Consider the following 18,187-nt stretch of genomic DNA (forward strand, 5'->3'; position numbering starts at 1 on the left):
TAGCATTAAATCTGACATTTAATTTTCCAAGTGTAACCTCCACCCACTAGCGAAATATTAACACCCACTAGCATATCCATTAATCAAAAAATAACTCTGAAATAATGATTGGAATTAATCATATTAATTCCATAATACCAAGAGTCATTTCTTATGAACGGATACAGTAGATGAAGAGTCGCTCATGAGGTCACCAGAGTCACGCTGCGAGACATCGAACCAGTCCGCGAGACATCACAATGGATAAGTTGGTTGGGAGTGAAAATTATGCATCTTGTGTTGCATCCGTTAAACTTTGGTTCAAATGCCAAGGTATGTCTACCCATCTAGACACGAAGGCTGATGAAATTGTAGAAAACAAAGGTGAATGGGAAAAGGTGGATGCCTTATTGTGTAATATGTTATGACACTCAATTGATCCCAAACTTCATAACATTTACAAGGCATATGAGACTTGCTATGATGTTTTGAATAAAGCCAAGTCTCTTTACACTAATGATGTCCAAAGGCTTTATTCAATGATCTCTAATACGCTTAACTTTCGTGGGACTGTTGATATGGTATACTTGAATTCTTAGGTCGAATTGAAGCATTACAACAGGAATACAATAACCAGATGTTACATGAGAAGACTACTGATGGTCATATTAAGCAATGTGACAAGTTCATCATGGTGTTTGCCTTGGCTACCCTTCGTCCTAATTTGGTTCTTGTTCGAGATCAGATTCTGGCAAGTCCTACTGTACCTACCTTGACTGAAACTGCTGCTAGACTACTCAAAGTCGTCCCCACTCCCTCAATTGAGCCTATTGGAGATTCAGCTGTTCTGACATCTCGAGCTACAGATAGAAGGCCTTCTGAACCAACTAATGGTAATGATACTCGTCGTGGCAATCGTACTCGTTGTGAATATTGCCACAAGGTAGGCCACACCAAAGATTGTTGCTTCAAGTTACATGGCAGACCTCAACGTTCTGTTAATGTGGTACAGACCACTAGTTCAGAGGTTCAAGCTCATGGTGTGAGTTCCACCTCAGCCGAGATAACCCCTAGTGACTATGAAGAGTACCTCTAATTTAAAGCATCTCGTCTTGCCACTCCCACACCTCCCAATGCTGGTACCTCCTCTTTGGTTTGTCTCTCTCAAACTAGTATGCCTAGTACTTGAATTCTGGACTCAGGTGTCTCAGATCACATTTCTAGTAATGTATCTCTTATGACTAATGTCTCTAAGTCTAAGATTTTGCCCATGGTTACTTTAGCTAATAGTCATCAAACACCAGTTGTTGGTGTTGGTCAGACTTCTCCTATGCCATCTTTCCCCTTAGAGTCTGTATTATGTTAAGTGTTTAATTCATGTTCATTATATCGTGTTTATGTGTATGTGTACTATGAACATGAATTATGTACATTATGAGCATGAATTCTGTATATTCTGAAATCAAAATCTATATATTAGATCAGGATCCACGATATAATGATACATATAATTTGTGCTTTTTATAGGATTGGGCTTTAAATGGAGTCAACTAAATTCAATTTCCTTGATGGGTTCAAATGTCTTGGATCAAGCTAATAGATTTTGCTTGGCCCTTTGACCTAAACAAAGTAATTAATCAGCATATTCTCTAAAATTTAGTTGAGAGTCTTGAGACACATCTCGTAATTAATCAATCCATCAAATCTCTAAAATAAGAGCACTGTGATTTTCTCCATATTAAGGTACAATCTTTTAATTCTAAGCGTGTGAAAGAAAGTTAGTATCTCTTGCTAGTTGACTCGGTAAGCATTGTATGATAAAAAGAATTTGTAATTTTTATTTGTTTGTGTTTTTTCCTTTTACACTAAAATAAAAAACCTAGTAACTCAGTTATGTAATATAGTGACACCTTTATTACCATTCTAAATAAGTAGTCTCAAAATCGGACCCTGATAGTTGCGACATTGATTCTCTGAATTGTAAAATATTGATAGAGTATATTGCCTTGTAAAGAATCACAAGCATTTCAAAAAAAAAAAAAAAAAAAAACTATTTACTCATTTCTACTCTAACATAAAGGATATAGGTGTGTGGATTTGTTAGCCAACATGGGTCAATCCTCTCAGTGTGGTACTACATTCCTGGAGCACCCTCCACCTGGGCTAAACGAGTTGCTGCAGCGCGACGCGGCGAGCATTGCATCTAGTACACGTCGTTAGATTCTTATCTTTGGGACCGCAGGTCCCTCACTTTCACCAAAATATTAATAATAATAATAATAATAATAATAATAATAATAATAATAATAATAATAAAGGATATTCTTTCAAAAAAATAATAATAAAGGATATAAAGGAAAAATAAGAACGAAAGAAAAAAAAACAAAAAAAAAATGATCACGGTTATAGACCTATAGTAGAACTATCAAAATTAGTTATTTATTTTGAAATTATTGAACTACATTTTTTTAAACTTTTATAAAATTATAAGAACATTAATATTGGTTCTTCTATTAGTTTTTCAATTAAAATTCAACATTTTCTTTTTGAAAATAAATACTCCTTAAATAAAAAAAGAAATTTCAAAAAGGCAAAAAAATAAATAAATAAATAAATAAAAAGGCAGTGCCCTTAAATGGGATCTCAGCTCATCTATCTGGTATTGCAATATCGGCGAGCCCTAACATTTGAATACAGATTCCGGCGTAGACACAGAAAGAGAGAGAGAATGAGCGGAGCAGGGAAGAAGATTGCCGACGTGGCGTTCAAGGCCGGCAGGACAATCGACTGGGAAGGAATGGCGAAGCTTCTCGTCTCCGATGAGGCTCGCAAGGAGTTCGCTACGCTTCGCCGTGCGTTCGATGAGGTCAACTCCCAGCTCCAAACCAAGTTCAGTCAGGTCCTTCGCCTCTCCTCCCTATCTTTTCTAATATTCATGCTTGCTTCAAAGGACATGTGATGTGGATCTAGGGTTAGCTATTCATTTGGCCGATCGATTTCTCATTATTGTTTAGGGTTTCTGTCCGATTCATCGTTTTGTTGTTTCCATTCTATGCTTGTGAATTGCATTTGTTCAAATGCTCAGTGAATTTCGTCGACTCTGTCTCGCTGCGGGCGGGAGGATTGAGAGAGAGAATCTGTGCTTCAAGTATTGTTGAATCCTTGTATTTATGTAAAGCCTTTAACTATCTGCCTTATTATTGAACTATAAGTATGAGTTCTTGTCAAGTTGAATGATTTTGGTATGATTTCATCATTTTTTTCTCAATTCTAGAAATGTTTTGGGATGAGTCAATTGATGTGGAGGGGAAATGTAAATCTAGGATTCAGTAAGTGCACATAATTATTATTTATTAACGGTTTTAGTTATGAATCAAAGTGGAAATGTGTTTGTGTAGTTCTGCAGTTAGATATTGAAATGTGAAAACTGGAGATGATATGAATTTTTGCATTGAAAAAACATTCTGACATTCTGTACTCTGCATTTAGCAATTTATTGGATAATTTGCAATTGCAATCTTTTCTACTCCCCCATGACCCCACTCCCATCCCTCCGCCTGGTATTTGCTCTTTGGTTTTCAACTTTTGCTTTCATAGCGAAGTTGGTGCTAAAATGTCCATGACCAGAGGTGCTTTTCCCATTTCAGCCTTTATAAATAGTAGCGCCATAAGTTGATTGATCTAGCATTCTTTAAGTTAAATTCTTTCCCTTGCTTTTCCATTTTATTTACTGTTCGTTAGTTTGAAGTGAAGAATCATTTTCTTTGGAATAAAATACTTTTTACTGATTGATAATGCTTTGTACTTAAACCTATCTCACTTCTTTATTATTATGATGGTTATTATTTCTTGCAATTCCAAATGTTTAACCTATTGGAAAAAAAATTTAGTTGTGTGGCACTTCCTTTATTGGCTTTGGAGATTTTTAAATCTCTGATCTCCTTGTTAACTCATGCAGGAACCTGAACCTATAGACTGGGAGTATTATAGAAAAGGATTAGGTTCTCGCTTGGTGGATATGTACAAGGAAGCATATGAAAGTAAGTTATCTTTTTATTTATATTTCTTACTTTATTATGGAGTATATTGCAACTGACCTGAAACTATGCTATTCAGGGATTAAACATTACACTTTTGTTGCCTATTTGTAATGGAATGTACTTTATTTTTAATGTATTTATGATTTTATTTATCTTTCTGGGATTCAGTATACAAAAAGGGGTAGCAAGCCCCTCCATATTATGTAACAAAGTGCCAGAGTATTGGCACATTTTTCCTGTATGTCATATTTGTGAAGAAATGAATAAGTACCCTGTATTATTTTTTTACACAGGATTTTCAATACTAAACCCAGACAATGTATATTGAAGCCCATTCCTGTCTGGATTTGAAAGAATATAACAATAGAATTTACTTTTTATAGCAAGAGTAAATTTATACACTGTATATTGTTTTATTTGACAATTGAATTTGTTCTTTTACAGTATTGCAATACTTGTTTCTGACTTTTAAACAATTTGTTGTTTTCCAGGCATTGAAATCCCTAAATATGTGGACAAAGTCACACCTGAATATAAACCCAAGTTTGATGCCTTGGTAAGATGAATATTGATGGTTGCTTAGCAATAGACTTTCTGATAATTATAGATGTTGTTCTCCTCTAAAGTGATATCCTGCATTCTTATTGTCAATTTGGTTTGTTCTGATCCTCATTCATTCTTTAGTGGTTTTCTACTAACCAACTTCTCAACAGCTCCAATTTAGTGGTATTGAGTAAACATGAAGTCATGAATGACATACTGGGGGGCTTGGTAATTTGTTTGCTGTCTTTTGATTGATACGGTTGTGCCTTAAAAAGAGTTGCATTACAAGTTCAACTGCATTCATGTGTTGTCAGCATTGAGCATTTTGTAGAATTTGTATCACTCATCTAGTTTGTTTGTACAATTTGAGAATGTCTGATCCAAGTTAATTAGCTATGACCAGGTAGTCATTTGTGTGGTTTCGTCAAAACTAGAAATATAAATAGGAAATTTTAGGATGAGTATTAAGTTAAGGCTTTATGCCATTAATCTGATCAAGTTATCTGTGCATATGTAGTTGGTTGAGCTGAAAGACGCTGAGAAGCAATCACTGAAGGAGTCTGAAAGATTGGAAAAAGAAATTGCAGATGTCCAAGAGCTAAAGAAAAAACTCAGCACAATGACAGCAGAGGAATACTTTGCAAAGCACCCTGAACTAAAGAAGAAGTTCGATGATGAAATCCGAAATGATTACTGGGGTTACTAATCATCTACCGTCACCAAGAAGTCTAGCTACACTTGTTGGTGAGCCATTTTGAGTTCATCCTTGGTTTAGAAATAAAAGAGGATTATATGTGTGCCGTTTGATTTCATCATCAGTTACTTGGAGAACTTGTTTTTCGGTATGGCCTGCTTTGGAGATAACCAACCTTGTCTAAATCATTCAGGGTCTCTGATCATCCCTAACATTTCTTGATTCTGAGATTCTATTTCTTCTGTTTTATTTTTCCAACCGGGATGGATGCCTTGTATATCTTCTCTTTTGAAATTCAAGTATGCAAATAAACAAATCCTTTGGTGATTACATTTTATACAAACCATGTTGTCTCTCTCACAGGCTCTAAAGTTCCAGGAGTTGTCTTCTCTCCTCTCAACGCTGTTATGGACTTCTCTAGACATGCCCAATTGCTTTTTTAAATGCTTGAAAGTAATGGATGTTTCAATTACATGATCAGATGAATTGCTCCTACTCCTAGGGCATTATTTTTGGCAGACAAATAATTCTTATTCCATCCAAATCATCTTGCAATAGAAAAAGTAAAATAGAGAATTTGAAGTAAACACAACCAAAACATTTAGAACTGCGTTTTCATATAATGATTAAAACGTACAATAGAACAAAGCAGTATGCAATATCTTAAATCATGACATGGAGGGGCTCCAGCTTCTAACCCAATTAGTTAGGTTCTCAACATTCCGACTAATATCTTCAATGCAATCACTTCTTAATGCTGACACAATTCCCTCGGGATAACTCTCTTTTGCCTCCTCCAGCAGCACTTGAAAAATTTCGCATTCCATGTTATTTGAGAGCTTTGACCCCGTGTAACCCCTACCACAACGAAATAGTTGAATAAAATGTAAAGGAAACAACGAAATAAAAAAACAAAACTGCAGATAAGATGGTGGTAGTAAATATAGCACCTCTTTGTCAAGCGATCATACAAAGCAGAATTCTCGGTTTGAAGAACTACCACACGATCAAACCATCGCTCCGGAAAGAAGTCACAGCCATGATAATCAACAATGTTCCCACCTTGTTCCATCACATCCTCAAGCTCATCACACACCTAGACCACCCATACAATAACTAAATAAATGGAATTGTAAGACGAAAACGAATCTATATGACTTAGAAACTGGACAACACTCACTTTACCTTGACAAGAAATTTCATACGCATTACCTTATGCAAGGACAACCAAATCAAGAATTGCATCAATAATAGAAACATATTACCAGAAATTAGAGCTAGAGTATCCCAGGTGGGTAGATGCTTTAGCTAAGCGCAATTATAAAATAATTGCAAGTGTTCTTACTTCTCCAAAAAGAGAAAAAACTGAAGACCATCCCACTAATGACCCATAAGCATTTTGATTAGCTTAAACCCTCATAATCATTCCATCCAATAACTATAAGGAACCATGAAATTCCAACAAACACTCATCTTGCTTTTGTGCCCATACTATATTTTCCAAGTTAGCCACTTATGCAGTTCAAATTTTGAAAAATTCCATTAAAAAAAAAAATCTTATCAAACATTGATTCCTTAAGGTTCTATATGTTCTCAAATCTGGCAAGAAAAATGAAATAGAAAGACAAAATACTACCAAATTGATTTTTTTTTTGGTCTCTTTACTAAACGTCTAAAATTCAATGGCACCGAATATAACCCTAATACAGAGCCATATATAATGCAGATTCAACAAAATTGCATCTTTATTCTTACAAATAAATAAACAAATAAATATATAAATATGAATCGCTATTGAAAATCATGTTTAGCATATACAGAAAAGGTGCCCAGGGACTGGAATTGGGGTTTAATACTCACAAGGTCTTCGTTGATGACGTAACAGTCGAGTTCATCGTCCCAGCCGTCGTGCAAGTTCTTGAGTTTGACGAGGTCGCCGATGTTTATGTGGCGGAGCTGCAACGCCTCCGCCAGGGCAGACGCCGTCGTCGTCTTTCCCGTCCCCGGCGTTCCCGTTATCAGTATGTTCGGCCTCTGTCTCCCGCCGCTATTTTGCGCCATAATTGCTACACTACACCGGCTGAAGTTGAAGTGCAAAAACCCCCCAGTAGGGTTTTTAATGCGCCAATATTTTTCTAATATTATGTATTCACCCCTCAAGAATGGTAGAATTATAACAATAACCCTTCTCGCCTTCACAAAATAATAGGCCCCGATTACCTTTCAATAAAAAACCCCGGTTAAAATAATCCAGGTTGTGTTTTGTTCATGAATTTACACATTAGGAATAAGAATTAAAATCATAGTTAGTGTTTGATTGACAATTTTTTAAAAGACAATTATGAGATTTAATTACTCCTTCAAATTTTTATTTCATAATTAAAAGGAGTATCATTCCATCTTAAGTTTAGATTAGTACTTTTAGATTTTTTGTTAATATTTGTTTTGGTAAATCCACCGTCCACCCACGTTCGTTTGCTCCGGGAGGCATGGGAGCTGGCCCAAGAGGAATCGTCACTTGTGGAATCAAACTCGGGTTCTCCCGAAATTCTTTCCTACAAAGAGAGTCCACTTGTCACTTAAGCTACCCCATTGGGTTGATTTTTATTTTTTTTAATATTGATGTTTTGGATGTCATTATATTAGGATCAATTACCTTGATTTTTTATTTATGTATTTTTAAAACATTTATTCCCAGTATAGGGTCATACATAACCAAACATTAATATTGGTAATCATTCAAATTCCACCATATTACCAAACATGCAAAATACTTTCACCAAAACTCATTATCATTATCAAGTATTTGATTTCCATTCTAATTTCCATTCTCTATTCTCCATGTGCGAACCAAACACACTCTCAATGTTGTTGCGTAAGAAATTTTATAACTTGCCCAACCATTAATTAAGGGAATGAGAAATCTTATGTAGGATTTACTTCTAGTGACATGAATATTGGAGAGTTTGAGTTTAGGTTAAATTTTTCTATGTAAATATGTTGAGCTTGAAAGCTAAATTGTTTTAATTTACCTCTTTGTGAGCTTGTTGTTGATTTCATAGGCTTCAAGATATAATCTAACAAAGTCGAAAAATATAGGTTAAAAGTGTCAAATAGCCAACTAAATTTATCTCTTTTGTGTAATTGAATCACTGAACTTAAAAAGTGTGCAAATTAGTCTTCAAACAAGTAAATTATGTGCAATTGAGACATTTTATTGATTTTTTAAATGCAATTTGAGTTGAAAATATTTCATTTTTTACCCCATACAAGCAACTCTTAGTACATACCATACAAGCAATATGATCGGATTTTATTATGACAAATTAGAAAAATGTCTCAATTACACATATTTTGAATGTTTAATGGTTTGATTGACTGATTCTACACTTTTTAAATTTAGTGACTTAATTGTAAAAAAAAAAAAGAAAAAAAAAAAACGTTCACTGACCTATTTGATAGTAAATTCATACTTTGTGGTTTAATATTTAATTAATTTTTCGGATATTATTACTGTATTTATATCCGGAATTGACTTATCTTACACTTACATAGAATATTAATTTCTTTGTAATTTTTCAACAATAATATTAGATTTAATTGTTTTCTCTAATATTTTTTGTCTCATAAAAGGTGATCCAAGTGAGTGAAACATAATTCTTGATACAAGATTCAAACACGTGACCTTTTGTTTGGAATAATAACATTGATGTCATCAAATCATAAGATACTTAGCAATCTTTTAGTAACTCACTACCATTCAGTCCATTTCAGTCTCTTTCTCTATTTTTGAACAATAAAATTAAAAAAAAAAAAAAAGGCATTATTTATAACTTGTAATATATATAAAGGATTAAAGGAAACCCACCGGCGCGGATCTATTAGACTTAAGCCCAATCTTGATCACGACACAATGCACTTCACTTCCTTGCCTTCCCTTAAACAATCATTGTGTGGATCATGGTCCACGTAGTTGTATGGACCACACTATCAAATAATGTACATTCAATATAAAAATAATGTACATTGTATTCAGAGAATATACATTATTTGTGTACTGAATGTACATTATTTTTATAGTATAAAACTAATGTACATTCAGTACAAAAATAATGTACATTTAGTACATTAAAAATGTACATTTTATCATGGTCCACACAGTATGAACCATGGTCCACATAATAATTTGCCTCCCTTAAAGCATATGTATGGTCTAATTACATCGCCAAGCAGAGATGCAAAGAAATTTTTAGAAGTATTCGATACATAATATATTATTATATTAAATAATTTATTTTAATGAAATTAAATAACACGGAGTAATAATTTAGAAAGTTGTATATTTTACACATATATGAACACGTTTAGTTCACAAAATGAATTTGGAGGGAATAGAAATACCATTCCATAAGAAATGGAATAGGTAAGGAATATAATAGAAATTGTTTTATAGTATTTGGTTCGCTGAAGGAATAGACTTGGGAATTGTATTCCAGCGTTTGGTAGGTTAAATGAATAGAAATCGAATATATATTTAAAAGACATAAATGTCCTTGTACAAATTTATTGTTATTATTATTATTATTATTATTATTAGTATTATTATTATTATTATTATTATTATTATTATTATTATTATTAGTATTATAGACAGAAAAATGAGTCAGAAATTAAGGTTTAGAAAAGGGTAAAATGTAAATAAAATAAAATATATATTCCTGATAGGTCAATAATAGGCTAATACCAGGGGGTGCTAATAGCTATTACCCTTGTAAGGGTAATAGCTCATTCCCAGGAACATTGTTCCTGAGAATACAAATGCGAACCATAGGCTATTACTGTGAATGTTATGTCATTCCCTGACCTATTCTGTGAACCAAACAGCCCAGAAGACTAAGTTCACATTAAATTTTCTTTTTTAATGATGTGTCAAATTGTGATACACTACCAGTGTATAGCAATTAGATGTGCATCAAATATTTTCTCTAATATATTAGTATTTCTCTTTACAACGAATTCCACTAGTTATTTACCCAAAAAATAAAATCTCTCTTAAATTTTGAGAAAAAAAAATGTGTTTAGTTGTTAGTTTCTAATGGAGTTTTAGTCCTTGTAATAAGAGAATTGTTTAACCTTCATTACAGCTTTACTTAGTAATATTTAGTACGTAACATTTTATACTGCTTTTTTAATTATTGCATTTTAAATTTCATTTTCTTTTAGTACTACTGAGGCTTGAACCCTCAAATCGGAACACCGAATGCCACTAGACCACAAGGTCATTAAAGCTTTACTTAGTACGGAGTATTATTTAGCAATGTTTTATATTTCATTTTTATTTATAACTTTTTTCAGTCTTAACATACAAAGACATAATTTTACCTAAATTTTAAGGACGTTCAAGAACTAGAACTGTAAAGTCAATTGTGGGTGTATGATGACCCCTGTCCTGCCCAGCTGCCCTGCATAACACGGTAAATCCAAGAAAGCAGAGACTAGACAAGAGTAGAGACAACACGAAAAAGCTTTTCAAGTACACAAACTGTAAGTAAAATAGTTCAACACCGATGTGCTATAAATGTCTTAGAAGAAACTACTGTAATGGCAAATGGCAAAGTTCACAACAAAATTAGAAAACTATAAAGAAACATATCCTCAGCACAGTGCTCACTTCTTCTTCTGAGCAGCCTTGGTGACCTTGGCACCAGTTGGGTCCTTCTTGTCAACGCTCTTAATGACTCCAACGGCAACGGTTTGACGCATGTCCCTCACGGCAAATCGCCCCAGCGGTGGGTACTCAGAGAAGGTCTCGACGACCATGGGCTTTGTGGGAAGCATCTTCACGAAACCAGCATCACCGTTCTTCAAGAACTTGGGCTCCTTCTCAAGCTCCTTGCCAGATCGTCTGTCAATCTTGGTCATCAGCTCAGCAAACTTGACAGCAATGTGGGATGTGTGGCAGTCGAGAACAGGAGCATAACCGTTACCAATCTGACCAGGGTGGTTCATGATGATAACCTGGGATGTGAAGTTGGCGGCTCCTTTCGCTGGGTCATCCTTAGAGTTGGAAGCAACGTAACCACGCTTGAGATCCTTCACAGCAACATTCTTCACGTTGAATCCAACATTGTCACCAGGAAGAGCCTCTTGAAGAGCTTCATGGTGCATCTCAACGGACTTAACTTCAGTGGTCAGGCCAGAAGGTCCGAAGGTGACAACCATACCAGGCTTGAGGATACCAGTCTCAACACGACCGACAGGGACAGTTCCAATACCACCAATTTTGTACACATCTTGGAGTGGGAGACGGAGGGGCTTGTCAGAGGGCCTCTTGGGCTCATTAATCATATCAAGAGCCTCAAGGAGGGTTGGGCCCTTGTACCAGTCAAGGTTGGTGGACCTTTCAATCATGTTATCACCCTCAAAACCAGAGATTGGGACGAATGGGATCTTCTCAGGGTTGTATCCAACCTTCTTCAAGTAGGATGACACTTCCTTCACAATTTCATCATATCTAGCCTTGGAGTATTTGGGAGTGGTGGCATCAATCTGCAAAGGTTACAAAGGTGCAAAATATTAGATACTGTGCAGATAAATCCAAGGCATTAAATAATGACATAATATTGACCTTGTTACAGCAGCAGATCATTTGCTTGACACCAAGGGTGAAAGCAAGCAAAGCATGCTCACGGGTCTGACCATCCTTTGAAATACCAGCTTCAAAACCACCAGTAGTGGAATCGATGATAAGAACAGCACAGTCAGCTTGTGAGGTTCCTGTGATCATGTTCTTGATAAAGTCACGATGCCCAGGGGCATCAATAACTGTGCAGTAGTACTTGGTTGTCTCAAACTTCCACAAGGCAATATCAATGGTGATACCACGCTCACGTTCAGCCTTGAGCTTGTCAAGCACCCACGCATACTTGAATGACCTCTTGTTCATCTCAGCAGCTTCCTTCTCGAACCTCTCAATCACACGCTTGTCAATACCTCCAAGCTTGTAGATCAAGTGTCCAGTAGTGGTCGACTTACCAGAGTCCACATGGCCAATGACCACAATGCTGATGTGAACCTTCTCCTTACCCATTCTCAACTTTCAATAAAAACTGCAGCAGTGCAACAGAGGGAGTTAAATTAATATATACAGGTTAAACAATATAATCACAACATAATAAGAGCAGTACAGTATTACCAAGTACAAAAACCACATCCATTTATACCCTAAAAATTGCTCAGTGAAAGAAACTTTTTTATATAGCTATATAAACTTAAAATCATATCCTGCACTTTAGTTGATCAAAGATACACACACTTATTACTGGAAACTAATCCTTACAAAACTATTATGTAAAAACACATGTAAACAACACAGTTCGGAATTCATTTTTGTATTACAAATTACAAAATACTTATATCTAAATCATTTTGGAAAACAGATGTTAGAATTAACTCAGTAGCTGAAAACGCATTCTTTATATCAAAATCACTAACAAAAGCATACAAAAGGATACTGAATGTATCATATCAAGCAGATTCAAAAACAAAGCAAAAGACAAGTGCGTGTATGCACCCAACTGTGCCTAAAAACTCCAAAAAGAAAGCATCGAAGCAAATCAATTCAATAAACTCAAAAAAGAAAGCATCGAAGCAAATCAATTCAATTTCCATGCTTATAAAGTCAAGAGTGTTACATCTGTACGGTGAAAAATCAAACTAAACAAGCCAATAACAGATCTATCAACTTCGAAACGAGATCAGCAAGTTTATATGAAAGAACTACACAAAGATCAACAAGCTTATACGAAAGAAAAAAAAAATCCAAAGAACTAAACAAGATCAGCAGTAGCTTATAGGAAAGAACAAGGAACAGATACAAACGAGCATATACATAGATAAATACAGTGATAGAGAAATGCAGAGAGAGCGGATTACCTTTCCTCGCTCGACGGCTGCGGCACAGGGTAGACAGGACGAGCGTTTGCAGGAGCGAGGAGCGGAGCAAGAGAGAGGAAAGGGATGAGGCAAAAAGGAGCTTATATAGTTGGAGAAGGCGGTGCAATTAGGGTAAGACGAGATTGCTTTTTACGGAGCAAGAGGAAGGGGATACGGCAACTTAGGGCTTAAGCAAATCTTATTTTACAATATTCTCTAATTCTCTAACTTGTAAGTCTTTTTTTTTTTTTTTTTTTAAACAAATCTTATTTTTACGTTATTAAATTTGTAATTTATTTACTATCACATTATATCAAAACAAAATAAATAAATATCAAAAAGAAAAATAAAAATAATAAAAAGTACAAAAATCTATCACTGCGACACAGGTTGCAAACTTATTGCAATTGTAAAGTTACAAGTTGTAACCCATGTCACTATTAAAAAATATATAAATATTCCCTCCGTCCCATTTTATGTGTCCGGTTCAGTTAACATGCTTGACTGGAGTGATTTTTAATTCAATTTTTTATAATATTAAATTTAATATTAATATACAAAATTTATATATTTAGAAACTACACTAAAAGTACTATTAAACACAAAAAATCAAATTTAAAAATAAGTAAAAATAATAAAGAAAATAAACAAAGAAGAAAGAGTTGCTTTGACCACTGAATAGTAAGTAGGACAGATAAATGAGACAAATAAAATATTTTTTTTCTTTCCGCACCAACTTGCAAAGGTCCCTCTTTTAGAGATAACCCAACCTTATTGTGTTAACTAGCGGTGGCACGCGCGATGCGCGTAGTATAATGCCCAACAAAGATCGAATAAATACAATGATATTAAAAAATGTGTTAAAATTTAAATTCTTTGGTATTTATTTTGTAATTTTTTTTGTTTAAATTTGAATTTAATTAAGAGGTCAAGAGTGTTATTTCAATAGTTATGTACGATATAAATATAAAGAGCTAGTTTATTTTTGTCAAACGGAGATTCATACATACAAGTTTATTGATAATAAATAGAGTTGTAGCATTTATATATACAAGTTTATTAAAATTGTAGTTCATTCTCCTATATCATTGTTAGTGTCCTACTTTGGGTTTTTTTTTTTCGTACAGTTTCTAAAACAAACATAGAAACTTGTGTTTTTGGTTGTTCATATCTCATATTCAAATAAATGTACTAACATGTAATGCTTTTATTTCTTTAAATAAAGTTAGTTGTGTTGCACGAAAGAAAACAAACAATTTGAAATGAAGACTTATACATGCATTTAAATTCTTGTCCATCTCAATAAAAAAAAAGTTGTGTCAAATTGCATCAATGTATAATAAAAAATATAAAAGTACGAATCGAACATGTACAAAATGATCTCCAAATGATTCGTTTCATTCAGCTTCGATAAATTCCTAAATCACGTGGAAAAGCATTTAACATAGTTTGAGTTTTTGCTTGTAAACAAATTTGCATATTAAACAAATTAAACAGAAGTAGTGCTAATAGTCTACCTCGTCTAACAAAATTAAACAGAAGTAGTGCTAATAGTCTACCTCGTCTAACAAGTTAATGTCTCCTTCTGGCTCAAGATACCAATTGTTTTGTTTTTTTTTGTCTCCTTCTGGCTCAAGATACCAATTGTTTTGTTTTTTTTTATAACCTCAGGACAGTAAAGGCTGACTAATGTTTGATTATTTATTATCTTTGTTACGAAGAAGGGAGCGTATCTGTTTTCCAATTGTTTCTTTGTTACGAAGAAGGGAGCGTATCTGTTTTCCAATTGTTCCTTTGTTACGAAGAAGGGAGCGTATCTGTTTTCCAATTGTTCCCTTGTTACGAAGAAGGGAGCGTATCTGTTTTCCAATTGTTCCCTTCTCACCTCAACCATAAATAACATGCCAAGTCCAACCAATGATTGTATTTCTTTTGGCAGTTGAGGGGTTATGCGCTTATGCTTTGCTCGGAGGTCTGATGCTGTTCTGCCTATCAGTTGGATGCAGTCTTTGTCCACCAATTTCAATTTTGCATTTCCATTGGCATCTTCTACTTGAAGCTTTAAATTGTACTTGTCGATGCCCTTTGTCCAATTTGTCAAACATTTTGTGCACTCATATTCACCAGAAGGAAGGGGAATGAGTCGACTATTACAATCGTTTGCTTGGCAGCACACAGCAAACCAGTTGTAAGAGTTCTCTACTGCAACAATTTTTCCACCAATCCAAAATTCACCAGCCTTACAATTATAAACAAAGTTTTATTAAATTTATATTCATGCTAACACATTAAAAAATATGTTCTAGAGTGCGCTATTTGAATGTAAATATCACGAGATTATGATAAAGTGGTCCTACTTTTCAACCCAATGCAACTTACTTTTTCTTTTTCGTAGATATCTTTAATTGAGACAATATGCATGAGAGCATTGCTTAAGTCCTGTAGTGTCTTTTCATTAGTTGAAGTCATACTTGTGCTTTGAGGCTCTGTAAGCAGGGAAAATAGAAACAAAATTGTTTAAGGCATTTAATTATAAATAAATTCTATTTGTTTGACAATAAAATATGTAGTAACATAATCATTTGCTTAATTGTGTTGATACTACATAATAATGGTCGAGTTTGTGTTACTAAAAGATATTTAAATAAGAAGAAGTAACTCACGTAGGATTGTCAGGTTATTAGAATGAAATTTTATGTTAAAGATAGCTCACCGCTTAATGGATACGTAAAAGTGGGGAAATTCGCAGCATCTAATTCTCTGACAAGTGTTCTCAAAGACAAGTTTAACATGTACTTGTGATTGGTTGTCTTGTGTTTGTGCACATTAGTCGTCACCACAAATTTTTTTATGCGATAAACTCGGCCCTCTTTAAATTTCTTCGCATACTTTCGAACACATTCATTCGGAATATGGATGTTAATAAAGGTGCCCTGTTGTGTAAATGCAGTTAACACCTTTAACAGAATCTATATGCAATAAGAAAGAGTTTAATAAAACACAATGTTACAAGTGAATTACCTCTTCATCGTGGAAGATGTATTGTAAAGAATCAGGTTCAGAGTAATTTGTGTCGACGAGGTACAACATTTGTATGAACTTGACGTGTATTGATTCCGTTGTGTTCGTTGGAGAAATATAACGTAAGAGAATGTTCATAGAAGCCATGAGTGCTAGAAACAATTACAAGTATACGATACTATGTGAATACTTTTACTCTAAAAATTTAGAACGCAGAAGTTATAGTAACTATAATGAAGTCTATATATATCGTTTGAAAGTTTGTAAATTTGCCAGTTATAATTAATGATTAGTAAGAATAAAAGAATAAAAAGTAATATAATGATGTATTTTATACTTACAGTTTAGGAAGTCGTTTAGAGTTAACAAGTATCAGAATTGGTTGAATTGGTAGTAATGCTCAACTGGTGTTGCTTACAGTTTTGGTGGAGGTGGACAAGGCCAGCTGAAAAAACCAAAGAAAATGGAGAGTTATGAGATTTTGCTTTATAATCAACTTATAACATTTAATTGTAAAACAACTTACATTATAAAGCATGAAAACATCAGCAAAACCAGATGGTGCAGAGATAAGAGAAAATCAAGTATCGTAGTCCATTTTGTTTCCTTAACCAGGTAACAGGGTTGGACGCCTTTCCACAAAAAGCAATAAACTTTAATTTTTTTTTCAGCAAAGGACAAGGTTGAGCATCAATCACGAAACAGGAAAGCAGCCAATCTTTTTTTTTTTTTGTCTTAAGCACTACAAAAAAAATATACTCAACCACTCATGTTTTTTTTTATTCAGCAGTCACAAAAAGACACTCAACCACTCTTGTTTAAGGTGATAATGGAGTTAGTGGATTTTAACTATTTTTTTTTTCATATTTTCAATAATTTATTGTCATTCAATGATGCAAATATATGAGTACAATAGACATTTGTAAACATAAACAATTTTTAGGTATTACCTTGAGTGGGTATCTTATGGTAATAAATCATTTATGTGTCTAAACTTTAATTTCTATGTCTTTGTCAAGATAAACATATGGAGTAAATGATTATTTAGCATTATGGTATATTATATTCCGTGTATTACAAAGTTAAATATTTGCTATATCTAAAAAGTGTTACAAGTTTAATAAAGTGATAAATCTAAGAACAAAGACAAAACAACAAACAATGTGAGTTACACTTAAGAAGATTTTAATGCCAATCGAATCATTAATTTATATAAAAGTTTAACAGTTTAATTAAACATCATGTGAGACTATTGAAGACTTTTGATTATTTCGAGGAAAATTCGTGTGCCAATCAATAAAATTTAATGTGCATAAGTTGTATAAAACAGTAGATTTTTTTTGGAAACAGTGGTGCAAATTGTCAACGTAGCTGTCCTTTCGAACAATAGATGTCATTTTACCATATACAGTAGCCGTCGGTTGATGATGATGCTCCATTTGGGGTATATTTTCTTCAGTTTATTAAATTGTTGTTCACATCTTTTTTATATTTTCAACATTTTTATTATAAGTTCTCTTCTTAGTTTTATCTTTTTGTTTATGATTTTTCATAATGGCAAGTCATTCTACTTCCTCTCTTCCTCACAAAAATGACTCAACCGATGATCATTCATTTTGGAATGATTTTCAAATATCACCATTGAGGACTAATGTATCTCAAACGAGTATGGATTTAGCCTATGTTCAAGATATAATGGATTTACAATTAGAGTTGAACGAAGTTGTTGGTAAGTGTTACACTTTTTCATAAACTTTACTTCTTATGATATATATTGTTTTAATGGGTAACTTCTTATTAAGGTGATCTAGCTACGAACGTTGTGGCTAAAAATCAGAATAATATTGCATTTATGGAGGAGAATAATGCCACTTCTGGGATAGCTGTAGGAAGTATTAGTAATGATGTCTTACTTGGGAAAAATAGGATTAAAAATTCCTTTCGTAATCCCAACACAATAACTAAAGAAGAGATG

The 18,187-nt window shown here is 33.9% G+C and overlaps 3 protein-coding genes across 3 annotated transcripts; 1 reads left to right on the top strand and 2 right to left on the bottom strand.

The window, feature by feature from the left end:
• Positions 1–2,629: 2,629 nt before the first annotated feature.
• Positions 2,630–5,616, top strand: LOC116025646 (ATP synthase subunit d, mitochondrial). Its single transcript, XM_031266955.1, has 4 exons — positions 2,630–2,878; positions 3,938–4,019; positions 4,511–4,575; positions 5,080–5,616. The coding sequence occupies exons 1-4, from the start codon at positions 2,708–2,710 to the stop codon at positions 5,266–5,268; spliced, it is 507 nt and encodes a 168-aa protein (XP_031122815.1). The 5' UTR covers positions 2,630–2,707; the 3' UTR covers positions 5,269–5,616.
• Positions 5,617–5,839: 223 nt separating this feature from the next.
• On the bottom strand, positions 5,840–7,332 carry LOC116025645 (adenylate kinase isoenzyme 6 homolog). Its single transcript, XM_031266953.1, has 3 exons — positions 7,117–7,332; positions 6,207–6,352; positions 5,840–6,114 (listed from the first exon to the last, which is right to left on the bottom strand). The coding sequence occupies exons 1-3, from the start codon at positions 7,315–7,317 to the stop codon at positions 5,925–5,927; spliced, it is 537 nt and encodes a 178-aa protein (XP_031122813.1). The 5' UTR covers positions 7,318–7,332; the 3' UTR covers positions 5,840–5,924.
• Positions 7,333–10,762: 3,430 nt separating this feature from the next.
• On the bottom strand, positions 10,763–13,338 carry LOC116025002 (elongation factor 1-alpha-like). Its single transcript, XM_031266049.1, has 3 exons — positions 13,192–13,338; positions 11,885–12,365; positions 10,763–11,805 (listed from the first exon to the last, which is right to left on the bottom strand). The coding sequence occupies exons 2-3, from the start codon at positions 12,344–12,346 to the stop codon at positions 10,924–10,926; spliced, it is 1,344 nt and encodes a 447-aa protein (XP_031121909.1). The 5' UTR covers positions 12,347–12,365; positions 13,192–13,338; the 3' UTR covers positions 10,763–10,923.
• Between the last annotated feature and the right edge of the window lie 4,849 nt (positions 13,339–18,187).

The sequence above is a fragment of the Ipomoea triloba genome, chromosome 7 (genome assembly GCF_003576645.1).
Source record: "Ipomoea triloba cultivar NCNSP0323 chromosome 7, ASM357664v1".
Classification (NCBI taxonomy): Eukaryota; Viridiplantae; Streptophyta; class Magnoliopsida; order Solanales; family Convolvulaceae; genus Ipomoea; species Ipomoea triloba.